Source organism: Nicrophorus vespilloides, unplaced genomic scaffold (assembly GCF_001412225.1).
Source record: "Nicrophorus vespilloides isolate i.1.1-1 unplaced genomic scaffold, Nicve_v1.0, whole genome shotgun sequence".
NCBI lineage: Eukaryota > Metazoa > Arthropoda > Insecta > Coleoptera > Silphidae > Nicrophorus > Nicrophorus vespilloides.
Window position 1 is genome coordinate 88,106 of NW_017099972.1, and position 20,436 is coordinate 108,541.

Below are 20,436 nucleotides of genomic sequence, written 5' to 3' on the forward strand. Positions count from 1 at the left end.
CCTCGCAACTTCACCTGATCCTCACCCCCGCGAACACACCTAGCAATGTCTCAGCCAATCAGGAAACGACGAAAAAAAAATTCACAGCCAACAATAATTTCTTTTTGCTTTTATTTTTTCGACAGAATCAACCCACGCAACATCCGGATGTGCTTCGACAATAATTTGTTGTATTTTTGGGGTCTTTTCGCGTTTGGCATTTCGTGAAAATCGATTCTCGACATCTTTAGTGGGAAATCTGATTTTATTTATACATTTTCTCAGATTTTCTCACCGCGATTACCACTTTGTTTTTTACTTTGCGGTGAGTAATCTGATCGATATAAAGACATTTAACTTTTATTCTACAATATTCCATAATTGGTTTTTTTCAAAAGTTTGATTAGTTTGTACATAAACTAATCACAAAGTTGATTTTTCATATTTTGTTTGAAAATCCTTTGTTTATATTTGAACATAGTTATAGAAATTTCCACTAAATCAAAATCACTTTCATTAATTATTAAGTAAAATATAATAACAAAGAAAACTTTAAAACCTGCCAAATTTCTGCTGATTCTAAAACAATTGTTGCATATTTCATATAGAAAATATATACTTCTATTTCTATATATGTTTCTGCTATTTTTGGGTATTTTCATAACAATTGTAATTTCCTACTTAAATACATTGTTTTCAACGAAAATGTTCAACATTAGTTAAAAAAATCACAAACTTAACACAAACAATTTGTATATGTTTAAAATCAAAAATTTAAATAAAGTGGAAAAATACTCATGAATAGGTTTTGAAATCTTTTAGTTGATATACGCAATGGAAATGTAGATTTTTTTTTTTCAATTAAAAATGATTATAATAAATGTGATAAAAATGAATTTATTACAAATCACAAATGCGTCTTTTATGAGATTTGTTATTAGATCAGAGAACTGAAGTATATATGCATGTAATCTCTATATCATTGCGGTTGATTCGTTATAAATATTTATGTTTATACATGAGATTTAGAAAATAAAAAGAAAAAACATAACATAGTCAACAAGATAAGAACCTTATAAATACACGTTCGGACGTTCCGCGGCGTGTTTATGTTAAATACTTCGTCGTCCTCGTCGTCATTGTATTATTAATATTTTAAAAATAAAACTTTCAACATGATGAATAGCCTGTGTAGGAGACTGCATAGTAATGTAGACAAGTAAGTGTGTACCAGAAAAGGAGTACGAAAGAAAAACAAACGGAACTGTTTGTTTTCTGTGCACGAGCCTCAAAGAATAAAGTGTGTATGTGTGTGTGTAAATTTAGGTTCCGATCAATGTCAAATCTAAGCTACAAACATGCCGTTGGAAGGAAACCGTTGATCGGAAAGACCGTCGGAGATTTGCTGAAGAACGCTGCTGAAAGGTTTCCCGAAAAGGTAGCGGTGCAGAGCCAAAACGAATCGATGACATTCTTCAATCTTCTGGAGAAGGCCGATCGGTTGGGAGCGGGTTTGATGAAGCTGGGTCTGAGGAGAGGAGACAGATTGGGGATCTGGGCTCCGAACATTCTTGAATGGGAGGTAACGTGCATGGCGTGCAGCAGAATCGGAGTGATTCTGGTTCAGCTGAATCCCGCGTACAAAGCCCAAGAGATCGAGTATTGCGTGAACAAGGTGGAGATGAAAGCGATCGTTTGTCCTGAAAAGGTGAAAAAGATCGAGTTCTTCAGCATATTGAACGAGCTCGAGAATATAGGAAGTTTCGATAAGGATAGGCTCAATTTGAGAACGATGCCCAGTTTGAAACACATCATTTTGATCTCAGAAAACAAGCACAAGTATCGTTTATTTATTATTATTATTAGTATTTTAGTCGCTTAGTTTTTTCGTTTCGTTTTAGAGGAGTTTATAATTACGGAGATTTATTGGAAGATTCTAGTGTTGAAGAGGCGAGGAAAGTTTTTCGTGGTCAGGATAACGTGAAATTCGACGACGGGTTTAATATACAGTTCACTTCCGGGTCGACGGGTCAACCGAAGGCAGCTCTCTTGAGTCATTTCCAAGTCGTGAATAACTCGAACATGACATCCATGATGAAGCACGATCCTAATGTAGAGCAGAAAATCTGCTTCCAAGTTCCTTTCTTCCACACGTTTGGAACGACAGTTGGAGTGGTTGGTTCCTTGCATCACGGAAACACTATAGTCCTTCCTGACAGCACATACAACCCTAAAGCAGCATTAAAAACGATAGAACAAGGGTAGATTTTAATAATTACTAAATTAACATCATCATCACGTAACACTTCTTAGATGCAACGTAATATTTGGAACGCCAACGATGTACGTGGATTTGATAAACGCGCAGAAAGACATGAAATTAGAACTGAAAGCTTTCGTCGCCGTAATTGGAGGTTCGCCATCATCTCCGAAGCTCATCGAAGACATGAGAAGAATCCTTAATATTAAAAACATTGTGGTAAGTTTAAAATGCTTCGGAAAATTGTATTAAAAGTTAATCTTTTCGTTAGTCGATTTACGGGTTGACCGAAACAACGTGCGTTGTTTTTCACGGTAATCTCCATACCGAAGACGTTAAATTATACGACTACGTTGGTAAAATCTCGGATCACGTTGAGGCCAAAGTCGTCGATGCTCGCGATAACCTTGTGCCTTTTGGTGAGGCCGGTGAGCTTTGCGTGAGAGGATACTCAACGATGCTTGGGTATTGGGGTGACGAGAAGAAAACCAAAGAGACAATCGATGATAAAGGATGGCTTAGAACCGGGTAAGATTTAAAATATATTTTTACAATAAAATAAGCTTACTACTAATTAATTATAAAAAAAAAATACACTTGCTTAATAATTTTTTTTTTTTTGTTGCTTAGAGATAAATTTGTTTTGCACGAAGATGGCTACGGCCAAATCGTTGGGCGATTGAAAGACATGATTATTAGGGGTGGTGAGAACATTTATCCGAAGGAAATCGAAGGTTTCTTGGACGGGCATCCGGATATTGTCGAGTCGCAGGTGGTGGGACTTCCCGACGAGAGGATGGGCGAAATAGTTTGCGCCTGTCTGAGGATCGAAGATGGAAAAGCGATAACGCAAAAGGACGTGCAGAAGTTCTGCGATGGTAAACTCGCGCACTACAAGATCCCATCCGTCGTTCACGTGATGAAGAGCTTCCCAAAGACAACGTCGGGAAAGATACAGAAGTTCAAATTGCGAGACGACATCCTGGCCGGAAGAAACCTATGAACGAGATCACTCGCTTGGAGCTAGATTGTTTTTCTTCGGCTCAAGTAACTCCGTGGTCAACCCATCCACCAACATTTTCAAATTTTCTCCGACTTTTAAGTAACTCCTGCGAAAGGCAAATAAAAATTATTACAGATCATTTAATATTATGTCAATGTATAAAACACTTACGCATCTTTGGAGGAATCGCAAAGCTCCGTGTAATACTTGATCTTCGGTTCGGTTCCGCTAGTCCTCAGAGTACAAATAAGTCCGTTGTCGAACTCGAAGGTAATCATCTGGGATCCTTTGGATACCGGAAGAATTGGCTTGTTATTGGGCTGAGAATTATCGTAACCGACAGTTAAATCCCTCACGGAAGTTACGTTACAAACCCCATTCATAATACTATTAGGATACTGAAATTGTATATAAATAATGAATAACATGAAATGTATGTAAAAGCAGAGTTATTTAGATGATAATAAAGACTTACTGATTGTGGACCATTGAAATTTCTGAGCCTCTCGAAAATCTTCGTGATCGTTGGAGGATCGTGGCAGAAGTAATACGAATTATTGGTAATGTGATAACCGTACTCGGTGAAGAGTTCGTTCAACTGTTGATCAACTCTTAGACCATTTCGATGGAGTTCCATGGCCATCGTGGCAAAATGAAGAGCTGCCGATACTCCATCTTTATCGAGGACACCATCTCCGCACATGTAACCAATGGCTTCCTCGTAAGCAAACACCACCTTCTTACCTTCATTATGTATCAAATCGAAAGCTTCGTTGCCCATCCACTTGAATCCTGTCAACGTCTCGATGAAATGGAAACCCTTCTTTTCTGCCATCCCCCTAAGGAATTTCGAGCTGACGGTACTCGCCAGCATGTAAACGTTGTCTAAATTTACATCCGGGAATCTCTTCTCGAAATTACTCAACAACCACCATCCCAGAAGAACGCCGATTTCGTTACCAGTCAACTTCCTCCATTCACCGGAATCGATGCGCACCGCAATCGCTAAACGATCTGCATCCGGATCATTGGCCAAGATCAAATCGCATCCTTCGGCATCCGCGGTTTTGATCGAATATTCCATTGAATTACCTTCCTCGGGATTGGGATAACTAAAATTATTGTTGTAATTAATACATAAATGTATTAAGTGCGAAACATTTATAGTTACGTGACAGTTGGAAAGTCCGGATCGGGCATAACTTGTTCTTTAACTGGAACCACATCGATGCCGGCTATTTTCATTGCGTCTAATATATAAGGATAGCCTACGCCGTGCATTGCGGAATAAGCGATCTTCAGATTGCCGGAGTTCGATTTGTACTCGGGCAGAATAGAGTCGGACAAGATCTTGTAATAATCCTTGCTCGTCTCCGCCAGAGGATCAATTAAATTAGGAGATTTGAGTAGGGATAAGTCCCAGGATTTATCCCATGGCTTCAAGTTGTTTAGTATTTCTTTCTGGATGTTCTTATCATCTGGAGGTATTATTTGACAACCATTCGATCCGTAAACCTGTAATAATAAAATAATTATATCATGCTCTATAAAACTATATACTTTATACTTTGTAGCCGTTATCGTCCTTTGGATTGTGAGAAGCTGTAACCATGACACCTGCAGCTGTCTTATATTTCCAAACGGCGAAAGGTACGAACGGCGTCGGTACGGTTTTAGAGAATAGCCTGACCTTATAACCTTGACTCAAAAATACTTGTGCAGTAAGTTGGGCGAATCTAAAATTAGTGCAATTAGATAAGATATGTTTATTTGTATTGATTAAGCACGTTAAGTAAGCACAACAACCTTTCGCTGTTGTGGCGAGCGTCGTAGCCCAATACCAGACCGTTCTTGTTCAGAGCCTCCGAGTATTGGTTCTCCAGGTGTTTGAGGAGTCCTTGAGCTGTCTGCACGATAACCAGATCGTTCATGCGGGCATAACCGGCGCACATCTTTCCCCTGAGGCCTGCCGTTCCAAAGGACATCCTCTGACACAGCACCTGCTTAAGGTATTCGTATTTTTTCTGATCGACGAGCTGCTGGATTTCAGCTTTGGTGGTACAGTTCTGGTCCCATTCCATCCATTCCTTGACTTTCAAGGCCAACTCCTCGTCTGGGATATTTGATGTCATGTTGTCAAAAGTGACAAAATTCCTGTTGGGATCGGAACTCGGTTGATGATATGCAGTGAAGCGTGCACTTGCTCAGAGGAGACTGCAGCTGCCGACGTCGCCCAGGAAAGTGGCGTGCAATGAAACCGCTTATCACACTCCAACTCAGCTGTTGATTAAACATACGCCGGAGATAAGTTGGATACAAACAGAAAAATTACATACACCGAACTAAACATATACGGGACACCAGAGCGAACGAGTTATATTTATATTGGGAAAGGGATAGAAGGAAAGATAGAGAGAGAGAGAGTGAGAGAGACAGAGAGAAAAACAAGGCTGTTATCGGAGAGAGGTTTCGGCTTTCAATAAATACCCTGAGTGTTGGAAAAAGGTGCACGTCGGAGGCGATCTGGGTTATCGCGTTGGGAGAGTCCGGTCTATTGATTTTTCCGTTTCGGTGCTTCGAGAAGGGTGCGCGCGCGAAACCCTGCAGCCCTCCAAATAACCTGCAAACGCGAAAATCAAACCCAAGACGAGACAAACCCCAAAAAAAAAAAAAAGGAGTACACACAAAAAAAGACAAAGGGAAACAGCCACAATCCACAAAAAGTGCCTTTCTGTAATATATAACGTACTTAAGTAATTAAAATCTAGTTTCTGCGGACCTAGTTCTCTGGTAAGGATGAATATTGGACAGGTAAAAATCGCCGAGGACAGCGATTTCGGCCTACTGAAGCAGCTCGTCGATGACAACTCCAATTGGAAACTAGAGTACAACAACAAAGATGGTGCTACTAAGGTACGTTACTCTCTCTCTCTCTCTATAGCATTTTTTTATTAGCATGGATCTGATGATGATTTCGGTTTTTACAGGTATGGACGAAGATGACGGTTAATAGCAACTTCAAAATGGTCAAGGTGCACACTGTCTTCCCGAACGTCTCTCCCAACACGATGTTCGACGTTCTGCACGATCCTGAGTACAGGAAGGAATGGGACGAGCATATGATCTCTTCGATCGAGATTGGCTACTTGAATCCGAACAACGACATCGGCTACTATGCACGTGAGACCCTGCCAAAGAAAACTAAAAAAAAAAGTAGAGAAATCATGCTTACCCTTTTTCTCTTCCAGTTTCCTGCCCTTCCCCAGTTAAGAATCGAGACTTCGTCCTCCAACGATCCTGGCTAGATTTCGGCACGGAAAAACTAATATTTAACCATTCCGTCGATCATAAGTCTTATCCACCTAAAAAAGGATACATCAGGTAATAGCAGTTTATTATAGTTGTTATTGAAAGAAATGAAAAGAACATAATAACAACACCAATATAATTTACAATCTTTATAAATATTTAGTGATATTTAATAATTTTATAATAGCAGTTATATTATTAAATGTTAATTGAAAGTTATTAAATTTCAGGGGTGATTCTCTACTGACTGGTTTTGTAATTAGACCCTTGGAACGGGGTTGCTTCCTAGGCTACATAACCCAGACAGATCCTAAAGGCAAACTGCCTTCGTGGCTGATCAACAAGCTTACCCAGAAGTTCGCCCCGAAGGTTGTGAAGAAGTTGGAGAAGGCTGCCGAAGGCTACGAGATCTGGAAGCGGAGCCAGTGCAATCCTCAGTACAAACCGTGGATTTACCCAGAACAGACCCTCCTCTCCAAAAGGGTTTGTGTCTCAGATGTACGCGACGCACGTACCCAAAACGCATCCACCAGCAAATTCTACCCTCTATTTCTCTGCTCTGTTTCAGTGCGTGCCAAGTTACACCGCGTCGTGCCTTTCGCTGAATCGCGAGGACGTGGACGAATAACGAAAATCCGGTTAAGGAACGAAGAAGTTGAATCTTGAAGCTAATCTGAAAGAAGAAGAAAAAAAAACACCAAAACTTATATTTATTCATATAAATAATTTGTTGACGACTAGTTTTTATTATTATTATTATCATGTTTTATACTTATTGACTTTGACTATACGAGGACGACAAAAAAAAGATCTGTGATTGAGCGCAAACTTATTCTTATACTTTACTGTAAGGAAAAACGTTACGTTCTTCAATCGAGAACGATGTTTACTTCTTCTATTTTTTTTTCCGACTTATAGGTGAGAATTATATATATTAAGAGAAAAAAAAACGAGATTGAACAGAGTTATATAATCAAAGTTAAAAGAAAAAGTATTAAGAAATATATATATATATATATGAAAAGAAAGTATTATTATTGTCATTACAAAAAAAAAATAAACATTGAAATGATACCTGGCCTTCTTTTTTTATTGCTTATCCAATATCCACTTTTTTTTAATTAAAATAAATTTAAATTAATAAAATCATATTTTACAGAAAGTTGAGCAAAAAGTGTCCAAAACAAATATCAAATTTCTAAAGAATATGATTCTCAGTGAATAAATTATGTAATAATTATATAATATTTTAATTGGATAATAATGCGTAATTATATTATTAATTTATTTGATTTTTTTAAAATTTATTGTTGCTGCTTTCTTTGTGTAAGACTTTGATGTCAAAACTATTATGGTAACTGCACGGTTCGCGGCCATAAATAAATAATTATCAGCCATCAATAATGAATTGGTTAGTGCCCATAGATTATTTATAGAGGCGTTATTGTTGATTTTATTATCGCTTCATGTAAATCCGCACCGATAACGCGTCCTTTCCGCGGTGTGAATTGGATTTAAAAGCATTAATTGTTAATTCGTTGAGCACACGAGGGGGAAGCTTGGCTCTTCCTGAGAGCGTAGTCCAAGGCGCCACTTCGAAGATGTCGGACGAGTGCACGGAACCACTGTACAAACCCAACTACAAGTTCAAGATCCTAATATCCAGAGTCAAAGATGACCTCGTCGCAAGGATCCAACCCAACGAGAAGAAAAAGAAGGTCCTCGCCTCGATGGACGTGCTCTTGTCGCTGTTCGTCGTTGCTCCATTGGTGATAGCCTGCTGGAGAGGAATCTGGGTCGTCATGGACGTCCACGCCAGACTCTTTCCACCCTACGAGACCTTCTGCTTCGCCCTGATGCTCCACTTCGGATGCGCCCTCATCAAAGACGTTCTGCACTGGTCGCAGCACGAGAAGAAGATTGTCGGGAAAACGTTGAAATGGAAGATCGCCCGACGCGTCTACATCTACATCTTCACGGTGATCTGCAACATGCATTGGAGGGCGGCTTGGATAATCATGGACGAATGGACGGACGTCTTCTGCTTGGATGATGGAAGGGCGAGCAGCGAGAGCAGTTCAGGTCCTGTAGCGATCATCACGCTCTTCTGCATCATCGCGCTTGTCGGAATGAAAGCTGTAAGGAATACCATGGGTTGTCCGATGTTCATCTTCCTCGACGACGAAGAGAGCTTTCTGTTTCCAACCAGATTCCGCGTGGAGGTGAGTCTCTAATTTCGTGATAATTTCGACGCCAAATATTGAAGTCCTAATGACGCGAGGCTCCAATCCGAAAGGCGCTAATTAAGCTTCCCAAAGCTATTTTTGAGATCAGCTCGTGCGATTTTTTTTTACTAATACACTCTTTAAATACACATTATTAGTTTAAATATACGCAATAACAACTTAATCGATGCCAAATATAAATGACTGGCGAAATAGTGTTAATAGAAACACAGACCAAATTAGACGAAGAACTTAAATTCTGATACAAAATATTTTGACTTATAATTAAAACAAAAATTCTAATTGTTGGTTAACATACAAATTAATTGGAACTTACCATAATAATTTCATATGAAATTTCCGTTTTTCATCGAAGCAGACCAAAATATAATCGACATAAAGCATTTAAATAAGTAAAAATAACAACGTTCAAAACTACAAGAATTATAACAATTTAAAGAAATTTAATATAAGTCGTTATGGTAACAATATAAATACTAAATTTTTATTTGACGTTAGTCAACAAAATGATGGATCATTTGTTTTAATTGATTAATGCTACCTTGATTCGTTACTTATGGACACTTACGTTGCTCAATTGAGAAATAAGCCATTATTATAATATAATTATCATATTTTGATGGTTTATTGATTATGAATAACATGATTAAGTATAAGAGGAAAATAATTAAGAGTTGTCGGTTTCATTGAAGCAAAATGCAAACGTGTAATGAAAATCAATTGCGTCGCCTTAACGATCTGGCATAATATTTGTTTGGAAAATTTTCTAGCGCTAATTAATTTTTGCATCTGCTGCAGCTAATAATATAAAGTCAATAATTTGAAGTGTCTATGACTTAGTCTGAAGTAAATTGCAAATGATGTCGGTGCCGTTACTGCAAAATCCGAAAACGAAGATCGTCTCGATCGTGGAGACGGGAAAGACCTATTACTTTCGTGAGCACGAGGAGAAGAGCCTGAAAAGCGAAACGGCGAGGGTCGCGATCTTCGCGTGCGACACACTCGTCTCGTTATTCGTCGTTTCCGCCCTTGTCGTCGCCAATTGGCGCGGCACTTGGGATCTGATGGACATGTACAAAGACTATTTTCCAACGTACACCTCGTTCGTGTTCTCATCTGGAATGCAGGTGGTTTGCACTCTCGGACGGGAATTGATTGGGGATTTCTTGGAAGATAAAACAGCAATTTTGAAGAGAACCTTCGCCGTTTTCTTTATTTACGTTTATAACATCTTGTGCAATATGCAATGGCGCGCTCTGTGGATTATCATGGACGATTTTTGCGGTGTAATCGATGTCCAGAAGGTGGCCCAAGAGGAGGGCATCAACTGGACGAGATTCTTGTGGTTCATCTTGGGCTCGATAATTGTTTTGGCCATCTTCAAGTGCTTGAGGAATATTTCCGGTCCACCATTCGTGATCACTCTGGATGACCACGAGTCGACTTTCAGATTTCCCATGCGCTTTCGGATCCAGGTAAGAAACTGTATTTTCTATGTTCAAAATGCGGAGCAAGATTTTCCTTTATCCGTGACGCGCGCGACAATCGAGGCATGAAATGTCTTTTGCGAATCTTCGCAGTAATAAAAAGTGCTCCGACTCATCAACATGATTAAGACCAAAGACTCGTTAGCCTCTAAACTGTTGATAGTGTCCACTGTGCTTGGGTTAACCATCTTCATAGTAAGTGCAAGATTATAGTTGATTCCTTCCTTTGATTAATCACATTGACTTTAGGGAATTTACTTGGTAATACTCTTGGGTTTCGATAGCAAGAAACGTGAGTGCGTTTCTGATAATTCGACGCACGAAGAGGCGTTCGGTGATTCGAGCGATATCGAAGAAGTGTACACTGATAAGTTGATTGGTCGGCAATACCCACATCCGTTCCTCAACAACTTCAGAGGTCCACCGCCTGCAAGTTTCTCTCCGACTTCCGACAAGAATTTCGCCCAACTTCAAGGTTACTCGGCTCCGCATTATCCCAGGAACATTCAGGAGATCATCAACTACATAACTCCAGAAAAACCGAAGCCGAAGAGACCTCAGTTCCATCACGATCCGTTCTATCCCTACAAACCGAAGGATCCGAGCGACATCAATCTTTTAGCAACGGCAAATCTACGTTTCGCGCCGCCAATCTGGAAGGACATCAAGACCAACCCTTTGATGCCATCCCCGACCCTTTACAAGCCCAACTACGAATTGCCGAAACCGAAGAAACCCATAGAGTTAACACTGAACATATTCCCGATGCCCAATGACGAAGATGGCCATTTCTTCGGTTTCGCCAGTCAGAATCGCGCCAAATTTGCGCACGTGATCGAGAATGAATCGACGAAGAGACAGATGCGTCCGCGAAAGATGGTCATCCACCTCAACGTGTACACGGAGGAGAGCGAGGAGGAGATTCAGAGGAAGATCAGGATCGGAAATTGGGAAGGTCTGCAGGACATCCTGATGCCACCTCCTCCGAAGCAGTGAATTATCTATTTATAAATTATAAGCAAGAAAAATGGTGAATAACGATATTTAAAAATTCATTTTTCAATACAGAAACCGCAAGAAATGCAAATGTGGCGATGCTTTTTAATTGAAGTCCCAGAAGCGTGCAATGTCATAGATAAGTGCACATTTGTCACAAGGCAATTAGTCGGCCTTAATATAGAGGATATATTAAGGCCGTTAATGTTATTTTTTTCCGAACACATTTTTTTTTGTACCTCATCAAGAGGAAACACGGTGTAGTTTACTTTTACGTAACACATTTTTTGTGTTCAGTTCCGAATGTAGACATTCCATCCGTTCATAATCACAGTAATTGTTTTTATGACAATGGTAATCCTATAACGTAATAGAGTTATCGTCCGAACGCTAAGTATTTATAGTCGATCATCGTAATCATCATTTACGAAAATTGTGTTGTTTGCTCGTCTCGTTGTTTCGCTTATAAATTCCGTCTAATACACGTTACATAACGGACAACGAGCCAAAACTAATGCGCTAAGAAGAAATAAAACAGAAACATTTTAACATTATCGCAATTTTAGTATTCAAGAAAATAAGACTCATTAATTTTGATATTGCTTAACGGGAATCCATTAATATTTATGTAGTATAAGATAATTTTTGCTAAACGCTTTCGTATTGATGATGTAATAACAATTTATTCGAATACTTACGTAACTAGTTTCGGGTTTAGAAGACAGCAAACTCGAAACACTACTGCGATTCAACGACTGTTTCAATCCGAGATTTAATTAATCCACGTAAGCGTTTCTTCTGTTAAAGATAAAAGCAGCAGCGGTTTTTTAAGAATGATGTAGGCAAAATTGAATATAGAAGGTCATCAAAATTTTAAATTATTCAAAAATTAATTGCTATACAAATAAAAATAGTTTTCTATTAATAAAATATTCAAAATTTCACTTTTTATTGTTAGAAAACTATCATTTTTTGTAATTGTGTACAAAGAAAACAATTAGAAACAATTTCAAATATTTATTGTTGTTTGTGGAAGTCGTAGCTACAATTACACGCGAAAAATGAAAACAAGTTTTGAATAATTTCAATGATAATGGAAACTCGATTAAAGTGTATAAATTTAGATCAAATTATGAATCCAATCGATTATCAAATAAATTCAAGTCAATTACATAAATTTATTGATATCAGTAATATAGGTAACGATTTCTGCTGAGTAATCGATTTTTGTTTTGTGTTCATGAAAACAATGGAGAATTCAAATTTATTTCCGTGATTAGAGAAGCAGGCGTTTAAAATATTTGAGTGCGTGCTGAGAAACTATTTCACATATTTTCGAAATTATCCGAAACAGTCTTATTCAAATAATGAACAAAGAAATAACAAATTCATAGTAAAAAAAAAACATTTTAGAACAAGGAATTTCATAGTCGTGTGAATTGAAGGAGTGAAAAGAAATGTTCTTCAGGAATTTCAGTATTTTTTTTTTCAGAGAAATAATAGTAAAATATTTTTAAAAACAAGGTGTTATTTCAATAAATTTCTTTATTTTAGAATGAAAGTAAATATGTATTAAAAATAAAGCAAACGGAAATTTTAGTCAGAAAGATTTCAGTAAATATTCTTTATCATTAACAGTTTTGAAAAGGGTCTATATCGCAAGCCCGACAACAGAAAGACCGTCTATTGAAATCCCGACGTTCGAAATCCCGACTATGTCAAAATCCCGATTACAATAATCCCGACTATATCGAAATCTCGACCACTATAAAAATGTTAATATAGAAATTTATAATATTAAAAGACACTGTCGGGATTTCGATATAGTCGGGACTATGGTAGTCGGGATTTTGTGCCAGCCGGGATTCCGATAGACGGAATTTCATAGTCGTGTGAATTGAAGGAGTGAAAAGAAATGTTCTTCAGGAATTTCAGTATTTTTTTTTTTCAGAGAAATAATAGAAAAATATTTTTAAAAACAATGTGTTATTTCAATAAATTTCTTTATTTTAGAATGAAAGTAAATATATATTAAAAATAAAGCAAACGGAAATTTTAGTCAGAAGGATTTCAGTAAATTTTCTTTATCATTAACAGTTTTGAAAAGGGTCTATATCGCAAGCCCGACAACAGAATCCCGACGTTCGAAATCCCGACTATGTCAAAATCCCGGCTATATCGAAATCCCGACCACTATAAAAATGTTATTATAGAAATTTATAATATTAAAAGACACTGTCGGGATTTCGATATAGTCGGGATTATGGTAGTCGGGATTTCGGTTGTCGGGCTTGCGATTGTCACCGTTTTGAAAATACGTATTTCTTCGTCATATTTCTTTAAAGTCAAAGATTAACAAAGTAAATTATGGAGATATGAAAATATTTCAAAAACAGTAATTATTAGCAAAAGTTTGTTGATGTTTTGTAATTAGTAGAATTTACACCAAAATGAATCATTGATTGTTTTTGGAATTCGCATTACATTGATAAAATTGGAAATGTGAATGAAATTAATTTGAGAAGATCAACATTTTTGGACTTGATTGGTTAGATGTTTTTTGAAAGTCTGGTGCTTGCAATGATTCGATATGACCTTAATCTGTGGACGTTTAATTGGCTTCTAGGTGTCTCGTTTTTTTTGATGATTGAGGTTGTTTACTACTTACATTTCGTACATGCAAATAATGAATGTGCCGAAAAAAAAAATATATTTATAGAAGGTTATCACTCGTGCTGTCGATGATGAAGAACCATTCGGAGGAGAGCGAGAAAGAGCGGATCCTGACAATAAGTAATTCGTGCTTCAAGTGAATCAGTCTAATGTGTGTGTGTGTGTATGTGTGGCAGAGATGGAGCGTGCGTTTGGCCAACAAACGTTGGACATGCAATGAGCTGATTATTTGATTGTTGTTGTATGTTGTCATTATTATTATGATTATTATTGTTTCTCTCTTTCTCTTTCGTTCGAGTGTTGTATTTTTCTGTTCGGTGTGCTTTGTATAAAGAGTGTTACGGTCGGTTTTATCACGTGTCGTTCCCCTCTCCGTGTGCTGAAAAACGGCGATTTGCTGAAGGGTTTTCGGCGTTCGCCATCGCCACTTGTTGCTCGCGATTGAATAGATAATAATATGCGGACGCGAAAATACTAGGTGTGCAGTCATCCTACGAGGATGAGCCCGGAGTGAGTCTTGAAGTGGCAGTCGCGAGAGTAGAGTCTTAAATCTTAACAGAGAGAGAGAGTATTGATCAGAGAAGAGATAGAGATGAGGGGAAGCACCGCAGGGCTCGAGCCCGACACGATGAAGGGCGAGAGCGCAACGCATTACGCCTTCCTCAGCTTCTTGGACAGCGTCTTCTCGGCCGCGGTCGTGACGCCGGCGGTCGTCGCCTTCTGGCGAAGCGTCTGGGAGCTGATGGGTCTCTACGTCTACCCCAACAACTCGCTGTACAGCGCGATCACATCCACGATCATCGGGGTGCTCGGTCATCTGATGTTCGCCCTTTCGCAGCACGCCTTCGAGTACTTCCATCCGGACAAGAACCGGATGGTCTACTACCTGGTGTCGCGCGTCTACACCGTGTGCTTCGCGTTCGTCTGCGTGAACGGATGGAGGGGCCCGTGGTCCCTTCTGGACATTTACACGCAGCCCAACCTGACGAGCGTCGTCGTGCCGACGGCCCTCGGCGTCGTTGCGCTCGCTTCGATACGCGCCCTCCGCAACGTCTCCGCGCCGCCCTGCGCCATCGTCACCGACTATGTCAAGGGCTACTTCGAGGTGGTCACTATGTTCAGAGTCCCAGTAAGTAGATTTAACAGACTATCATCATTTACAGCAATTGCGTCTGAGAGACAACAGACGAGTCTGCTGAAAGTCAAAAAGATTCTAAATTAAATCGACATTGCCATCACACTTTCTTAAATACTCAATTTGATGATTCATTTGAAACATTCATTACTCAAATTTACAAAAACATAATAAAACAATTAACATAGTTTTCCAAATTGTACACATTTTAAATGTATATTTAAAATAATAATGTAACATAACTCGACGTTCCTTGCTACCAAAATTTTGCTTTTAAACAGAAAAAAAGTTATTACCAAATTAGATATATCTTCTATAAATTATATCTAAACATTAAAATTAATAATGTAATATTACTTGCAAAAAGTTTTAGAAATTCAATTTATAGAAAAAATATACTCAATTACATAATCTTTAAGTAGTGAATTACATTTAACGAAAGCGATTCATTGTGATATGTAACAAATTGAAATACATTAATCAATACATTTCTAAATCAGATTAAAAAAAAACAATTATTTTTTTTATTATTTGCTTTTTTGGTAAACTTTCCAATGGAAGTTTTGACCATTATATTCTTCTGTAATTTGTTGTTTGGCTTAGAGTATATTGAGTTAACTTCAGTATACTTCTTCAGTTAACTTCTATTCCATTTGTATGTGTATCTGCTGCTATCCTTAACACTGTCATTGTCCATCGAATTGGCTGAAGGTCCATATGCTGAACCTCATTCATTTCACTGTCTATTCATGATGAACGATGGCCCTATTGCTGCAAGCACCGAGAGGGCTCACAAAGGGCCTGGCTTGACCAGGATTCGAACCGGCGCCCACGGAATCGTGGATAGAGCGACTTAATCATTCGGCTAATAGTATACATTTTCTAATAACAATCTTAAATTTTAAATTATTATTAATATTACTTTTTAAATAATTTTTGAAATATAACTTTCAAACAATAAACTAATGACGTTACATTAAAAAAAAATATACACCTTGTACCAATTAACAATATAATATTTAATAATTACTTGGAGAAATTTAAAATTATATTGATTAAGACATTTCCAAAACACATATAATTTTCTAACAATTAACATTAATTTCAAGGTGAGATAATTGATAATTAACAGTTTGTTTTTCGACAACAATTTGTTTTCTGATAATATTTGCAAAACAAAAATGTTATCTTAAAAGTATGTATCAAATACTAAAAGAACATTATTTAAATATTCAAAAACGAAATATTTTTTTAATTTTGAAGGAATAAAAAATTCAAAATTATTAATTGCCATTAGCAAAATATATATTTTTCCTTCAATTAATACACTTTTCAATGCTTAATAACAATATGAAGAATAAAGACAAAAACGATGAATACATTAATGCAAATGTCAGTCCAAATAATGACCGTAGCAGACGTTATAATTAAAAACAAAAACATTTGATCATCAACATTTGTTATTGTTATGACAAGTCTATCAATAGAAGTGGAATTTCGTGACTAATTTATCTAATCAAATGAAAAAAAAATCTGTTAATAATTTTCGTAAATTGTCACATATACATATTTATTTAGATATAAGACTTCGCACATTGCTCTTTTTGCGTATTTTTATTGCAAATAAATATTATTATCTCTCTCTCCTTTTATATATTTATATAACATATCTATTTTTCTTATTGACATTTGTAAATTGTTTTTATTGCTAACATTACTTATTTAACCTCATTATCTGAAAATATGTTAAAATCCAAGAGTTTTTTTTTTTAAATTTACTTTATTTAATTTAAGATCTGTCGCAACGCAAGAAATTTCTATATTATGTCAAAATGACAACAGGAAATACTATGTCATGTGTTGATACGTGCACCTTGTTAAAATCTGTATTGTCAAAAATGAGTACAGGAAATTTTATGTCAATGATTTACATCTGTTATTACTTACATCATGTTAAAATCTGTAGCAATGTAAGAAATTACTGTATTATATCAAAATGACAACCGAAAAACCATGTAATAATGTCATCTATTGTTACGTGCAGCTGAAATTACTATGTTGTGTCAAAATGACAACAGGAAATACCATGTTATAATGTCATCTGTTGTTAAAATCTGTATTGTCAAAAATGAGTACAGGAAATATTATGTCAATGATGTACATCTGTTATTACTTGCATCATGTTAAAATCTGTAGAAATGCAATAAATTACTATATTGTGTCAAAATGACAACCGAAAATACCATGTAATAATGTCATCTATTGTTACGTACAGCTGAAATTACTATATTGTGTCAAAATGACATCAGAAAATACCATGTAATAATAGCATCTATTACTGCAAGAAGTTTAGTTTCTTAAAAACTTCACAGAAAAGTTGTACAAACAAAACAGAAATTGATGTACCGTGATAATTTCGTACACGCGTTTCCGTTCAAAACAGCAATGAATCACGATAATTAAGTAGAGAAAGAAAATTATTTTTGATAAGTTACGAAATAATGCGACAATCTGTATTGTTTGAAGGAATGCGTGCACGTTCTACGTGTATTATTTATGTGTATACATTTATTATATATGTGTATGTGTGTAGTAGGTACACCTCTCTTGAATCGTCGCGCAATTGTCCGATTGTCGTTTCGGTAATTCGCTTAGCATGTGAAAAGAATCGTCGAAATCTCTGGTCACACAAAAGAACAGAATCTTCCGAGGGATTTGATTGGATGATTTGTATGTCGATTATCGCCGGCCGACCTTCGTACGAATTGTAAAACGCGCGACATGGCCAAAAACAGAAATCGTTCCTTCCATATGACCGTTTGCACTTCAAAACACAAGTTTTTTTTTTGTATTATCCCGAAGAAGGATCTCGGTTAGAAATAGGCGCTAAGTAGATCCAATTAGCTTCGCCGCAATTACTATGATCCACTCTAATTGTATTAGGAAAAAGTAAATGTTATTATTATTGTTGTCGTTTTATTTTTAACACAACTATAATAACATATAATTAGCAACGTTTGAAGTAGAAATCCAAGAATTAAAAGAAAAATTAAATTATCCCAATTAATGTTACTGAACTTTCCCAAACAAAAACAACAACAACTATTCGCTAATCATAATATTTTGATCTCAATACTAATAGTATTTTAATTGAACAAAATTAACGCAAACAAAATGATAATTGTATATTTAAAGTAAAATAAAAACAAGCATTAGATTAACGAATATCGTGATACTTCCATGTATTACATCATTATCAGATCGTTTAAAGATTTTATGAAAGTCGAAAATGTCAAATATTTATATTCATTGTTTGTTTTATGTTATAATTTGTAGAAATGTTAGAAACTACGATACTGTGTCAAAATGACAACCGCAAATATCATGTAATAATGTCATCTATTGTTACGTGCAGGTTGTTAATATCTGTAGTGTAAAAAATGACTACAAGAAATATTATGTCAATGATATACGTTTGTTGTTACTTACATCATGTTAAAATCTGTAGCAATGCAAGAAATTACTATATTGTATCAAAAAGACAACCGGAACCTCTAGTGTCAAAAATGACAACAGGAAATATTATGTCAATGATATACATCTTTTGTTGGTTGCTTTATATTAAAATCTGTAGCAAAATGACAACATGTCATCTATTATGACGTGTAACTTGTCAAAACCTCTAGTGTCAAAAATGACAACAGAAAATATTATGTCAATGATATACATCTTTTGTTGGTTGCTTTATATTAAAATCTGTAGCAAAATCACAACATGTCATCTATTATGACAAGTAACTTGTCAAAACCTCTAGTGTCAAAAATGACAACAGAAAATATTACTATATTGCGTCAAAATGACAACAACATGTCAAAAAGAACTGTACCAATTAAATTTTACTTTTTATGATGGTTCACTTTCTTTCAGATGGTCCAGAGGACTTCGCTGTACATCCTGGACTGCTTATTTTCCGTTCTGATCGTCGGAACTTTGGTTGTGTTCGTTTGGCGAGGAGCCTGGGTCCTCATCGACATATATCTGTTTCCGGAGATGGCGGATTGGTCGGCATGGGCAAGTCTGGTAAGTCCAAACATTTATTCTTAATTCTGAACGTACGTAAATAATTTAAAAAAAATAATGACAAATACAGCTTAAAAATCTGTCAAATTGACGTACGTTAAAGTCCAAACTCTTTGTTAAACAATGAAACCGCATTGAACAAACAAAGATAATTAATATAAATCAGCCATAATGTTATGAAATAATTGGCTTTTTTCTATTTCAATTCAATTACTTTTTACTGCACTAATTAAATCCGATCGATGATCGAAGTACCGCAATGTTGTTTATCTTCATGGCGATAAACCGTTACGCAAACATGCGGTAAATTTTTATTTTCGCGAAAAAAAAATAATTTTGTTTCAATAAAATTCTAATAGATTTTCAATCAATTACTGTAATTTGATGTTATTTTAATTGGGGCAAGTGTGTTTGTTATTTGCACGAGAATATAATTGATCGATGCGATAAGTCGATGTTGAAGTGCACAAAAGTTTGCACAATATTAATGATAATATAAAAAAAAAATATCAATTTTCTTAATTAAATTGTCGCGAAGAAAGGTTACGTAACGATTGCGAATGCAGGTGCTGGGTTACATGTCCGTGGCCGTGGCCTTCCTGATGCAACCGGCCATGAGGTGGTTGTGCGACAGGATCAACGGTGCGGCGAGGCTCTTCGCCGCCGACGTTTTCCTCCTGTTCTCCCTCTTTGGCACCCTGAACGTGTGGCGAGGAATCTGGAACCTGCTCAACATCTACTTCCTACCAGGTATCAAAAAAATAAGTCGATTCATCGCATCGAAATGGTAGTAAAACAACAGCATTCTTCGCCATCAGATAACCTGGAGTTGAGCTGCTGGATCACGCATTGGGTGAGCCTGATCCTGCTGATCCTCCTCGGCTGTTCCAACTCGCTGCTCGTGCGCGGCGTCTACATCGACGCCGAAGAACCGGCAGGAAAGTGCGTCGTCTTTCCCTGCTACTACCTGAGGTTGATCTTTCAGCAGGCCAGGGAGAAGAAGAACGGAAGCAGCAGCACCGTGCAGCTCGAATCGATGTCCAAGAGGAAGCAGGAGATCGACGCCAAGTATGCAGATGGTAACGACGTCAAGCAAATATCGATCAACATGGAATCGAATCACATATGACGACGATGACAATCCGCATCGATTATCAACAGAAATTATTATTTTTTTATACGAAACGCAGAGGAGCACTATTTTTTAGCGATTATATAATTTATATATAAAACATATATATTTTTAGCGTGGTTTTAAATTAAAACGT

General features: G+C 36.8%; 6 protein-coding genes across 9 annotated transcripts; 5 read left to right on the forward strand and 1 right to left on the reverse strand.

The window, feature by feature from the left end:
• Positions 1-1,069: 1,069 nt before the first annotated feature.
• LOC108566415 (acyl-CoA synthetase family member 2, mitochondrial) lies at positions 1,070-3,381 on the forward strand. The gene is made up of 6 exons (XM_017926272.1): positions 1,070-1,198; positions 1,306-1,818; positions 1,881-2,240; positions 2,293-2,458; positions 2,511-2,767; positions 2,870-3,381. The coding sequence occupies exons 1-6, from the start codon at positions 1,155-1,157 to the stop codon at positions 3,240-3,242; spliced, it is 1,713 nt and encodes a 570-aa protein (XP_017781761.1). The 5' UTR covers positions 1,070-1,154; the 3' UTR covers positions 3,243-3,381.
• Positions 3,235-5,430, reverse strand: LOC108566414 (phosphoglucomutase-2). The gene is made up of 6 exons (XM_017926271.1): positions 5,049-5,430; positions 4,810-4,978; positions 4,414-4,757; positions 3,718-4,354; positions 3,414-3,640; positions 3,235-3,348 (listed from the first exon to the last, which is right to left on the reverse strand). The coding sequence occupies exons 1-6, from the start codon at positions 5,372-5,374 to the stop codon at positions 3,249-3,251; spliced, it is 1,803 nt and encodes a 600-aa protein (XP_017781760.1). The 5' UTR covers positions 5,375-5,430; the 3' UTR covers positions 3,235-3,248.
• A 425-nt stretch (positions 5,431-5,855) lies between these two features.
• On the forward strand, positions 5,856-7,524 carry LOC108566417 (PCTP-like protein). Of its 3 annotated transcripts, none has more exons than XM_017926276.1 (5): positions 5,856-6,155; positions 6,230-6,422; positions 6,491-6,623; positions 6,782-7,049; positions 7,120-7,524. In XM_017926276.1, the coding sequence occupies exons 1-5, from the start codon at positions 6,039-6,041 to the stop codon at positions 7,177-7,179; spliced, it is 771 nt and encodes a 256-aa protein (XP_017781765.1). In that variant the 5' UTR covers positions 5,856-6,038; the 3' UTR covers positions 7,180-7,524. The 3 variants fall into 3 exon arrangements, with proteins under 3 accessions (XP_017781765.1, XP_017781766.1, XP_017781764.1); XM_017926277.1 differs by having other exon boundaries at positions 6,782-7,034; XM_017926275.1 differs by having other exon boundaries at positions 6,782-7,524.
• A 1,954-nt stretch (positions 7,525-9,478) lies between these two features.
• Positions 9,479-10,354, forward strand: LOC108566420. The gene has a single exon (XM_017926279.1). The coding sequence runs from the start codon at positions 9,655-9,657 to the stop codon at positions 10,351-10,353; it is 699 nt and encodes a 232-aa protein (XP_017781768.1). The 5' UTR covers positions 9,479-9,654; the 3' UTR covers position 10,354.
• Positions 10,355-10,386: 32 nt separating this feature from the next.
• Positions 10,387-11,457, forward strand: LOC108566419. Its single transcript, XM_017926278.1, has 2 exons — positions 10,387-10,479; positions 10,534-11,457. Exons 1-2 carry the CDS (start codon positions 10,405-10,407, stop codon positions 11,278-11,280), a joined length of 822 nt encoding a protein of 273 aa, XP_017781767.1. The 5' UTR covers positions 10,387-10,404; the 3' UTR covers positions 11,281-11,457.
• A 2,383-nt stretch (positions 11,458-13,840) lies between these two features.
• Positions 13,841-20,398, forward strand: LOC108566416. Of its 2 annotated transcripts, none has more exons than XM_017926273.1 (4): positions 13,841-15,082; positions 19,016-19,168; positions 19,735-19,918; positions 19,987-20,398. In XM_017926273.1, exons 1-4 carry the CDS (start codon positions 14,546-14,548, stop codon positions 20,295-20,297), a joined length of 1,185 nt encoding a protein of 394 aa, XP_017781762.1. In that variant the 5' UTR covers positions 13,841-14,545; the 3' UTR covers positions 20,298-20,398. The 2 variants fall into 2 exon arrangements, with proteins under 2 accessions (XP_017781762.1, XP_017781763.1); XM_017926274.1 differs by having other exon boundaries at positions 19,019-19,168.
• Positions 20,399-20,436: the final 38 nt, after the last annotated feature.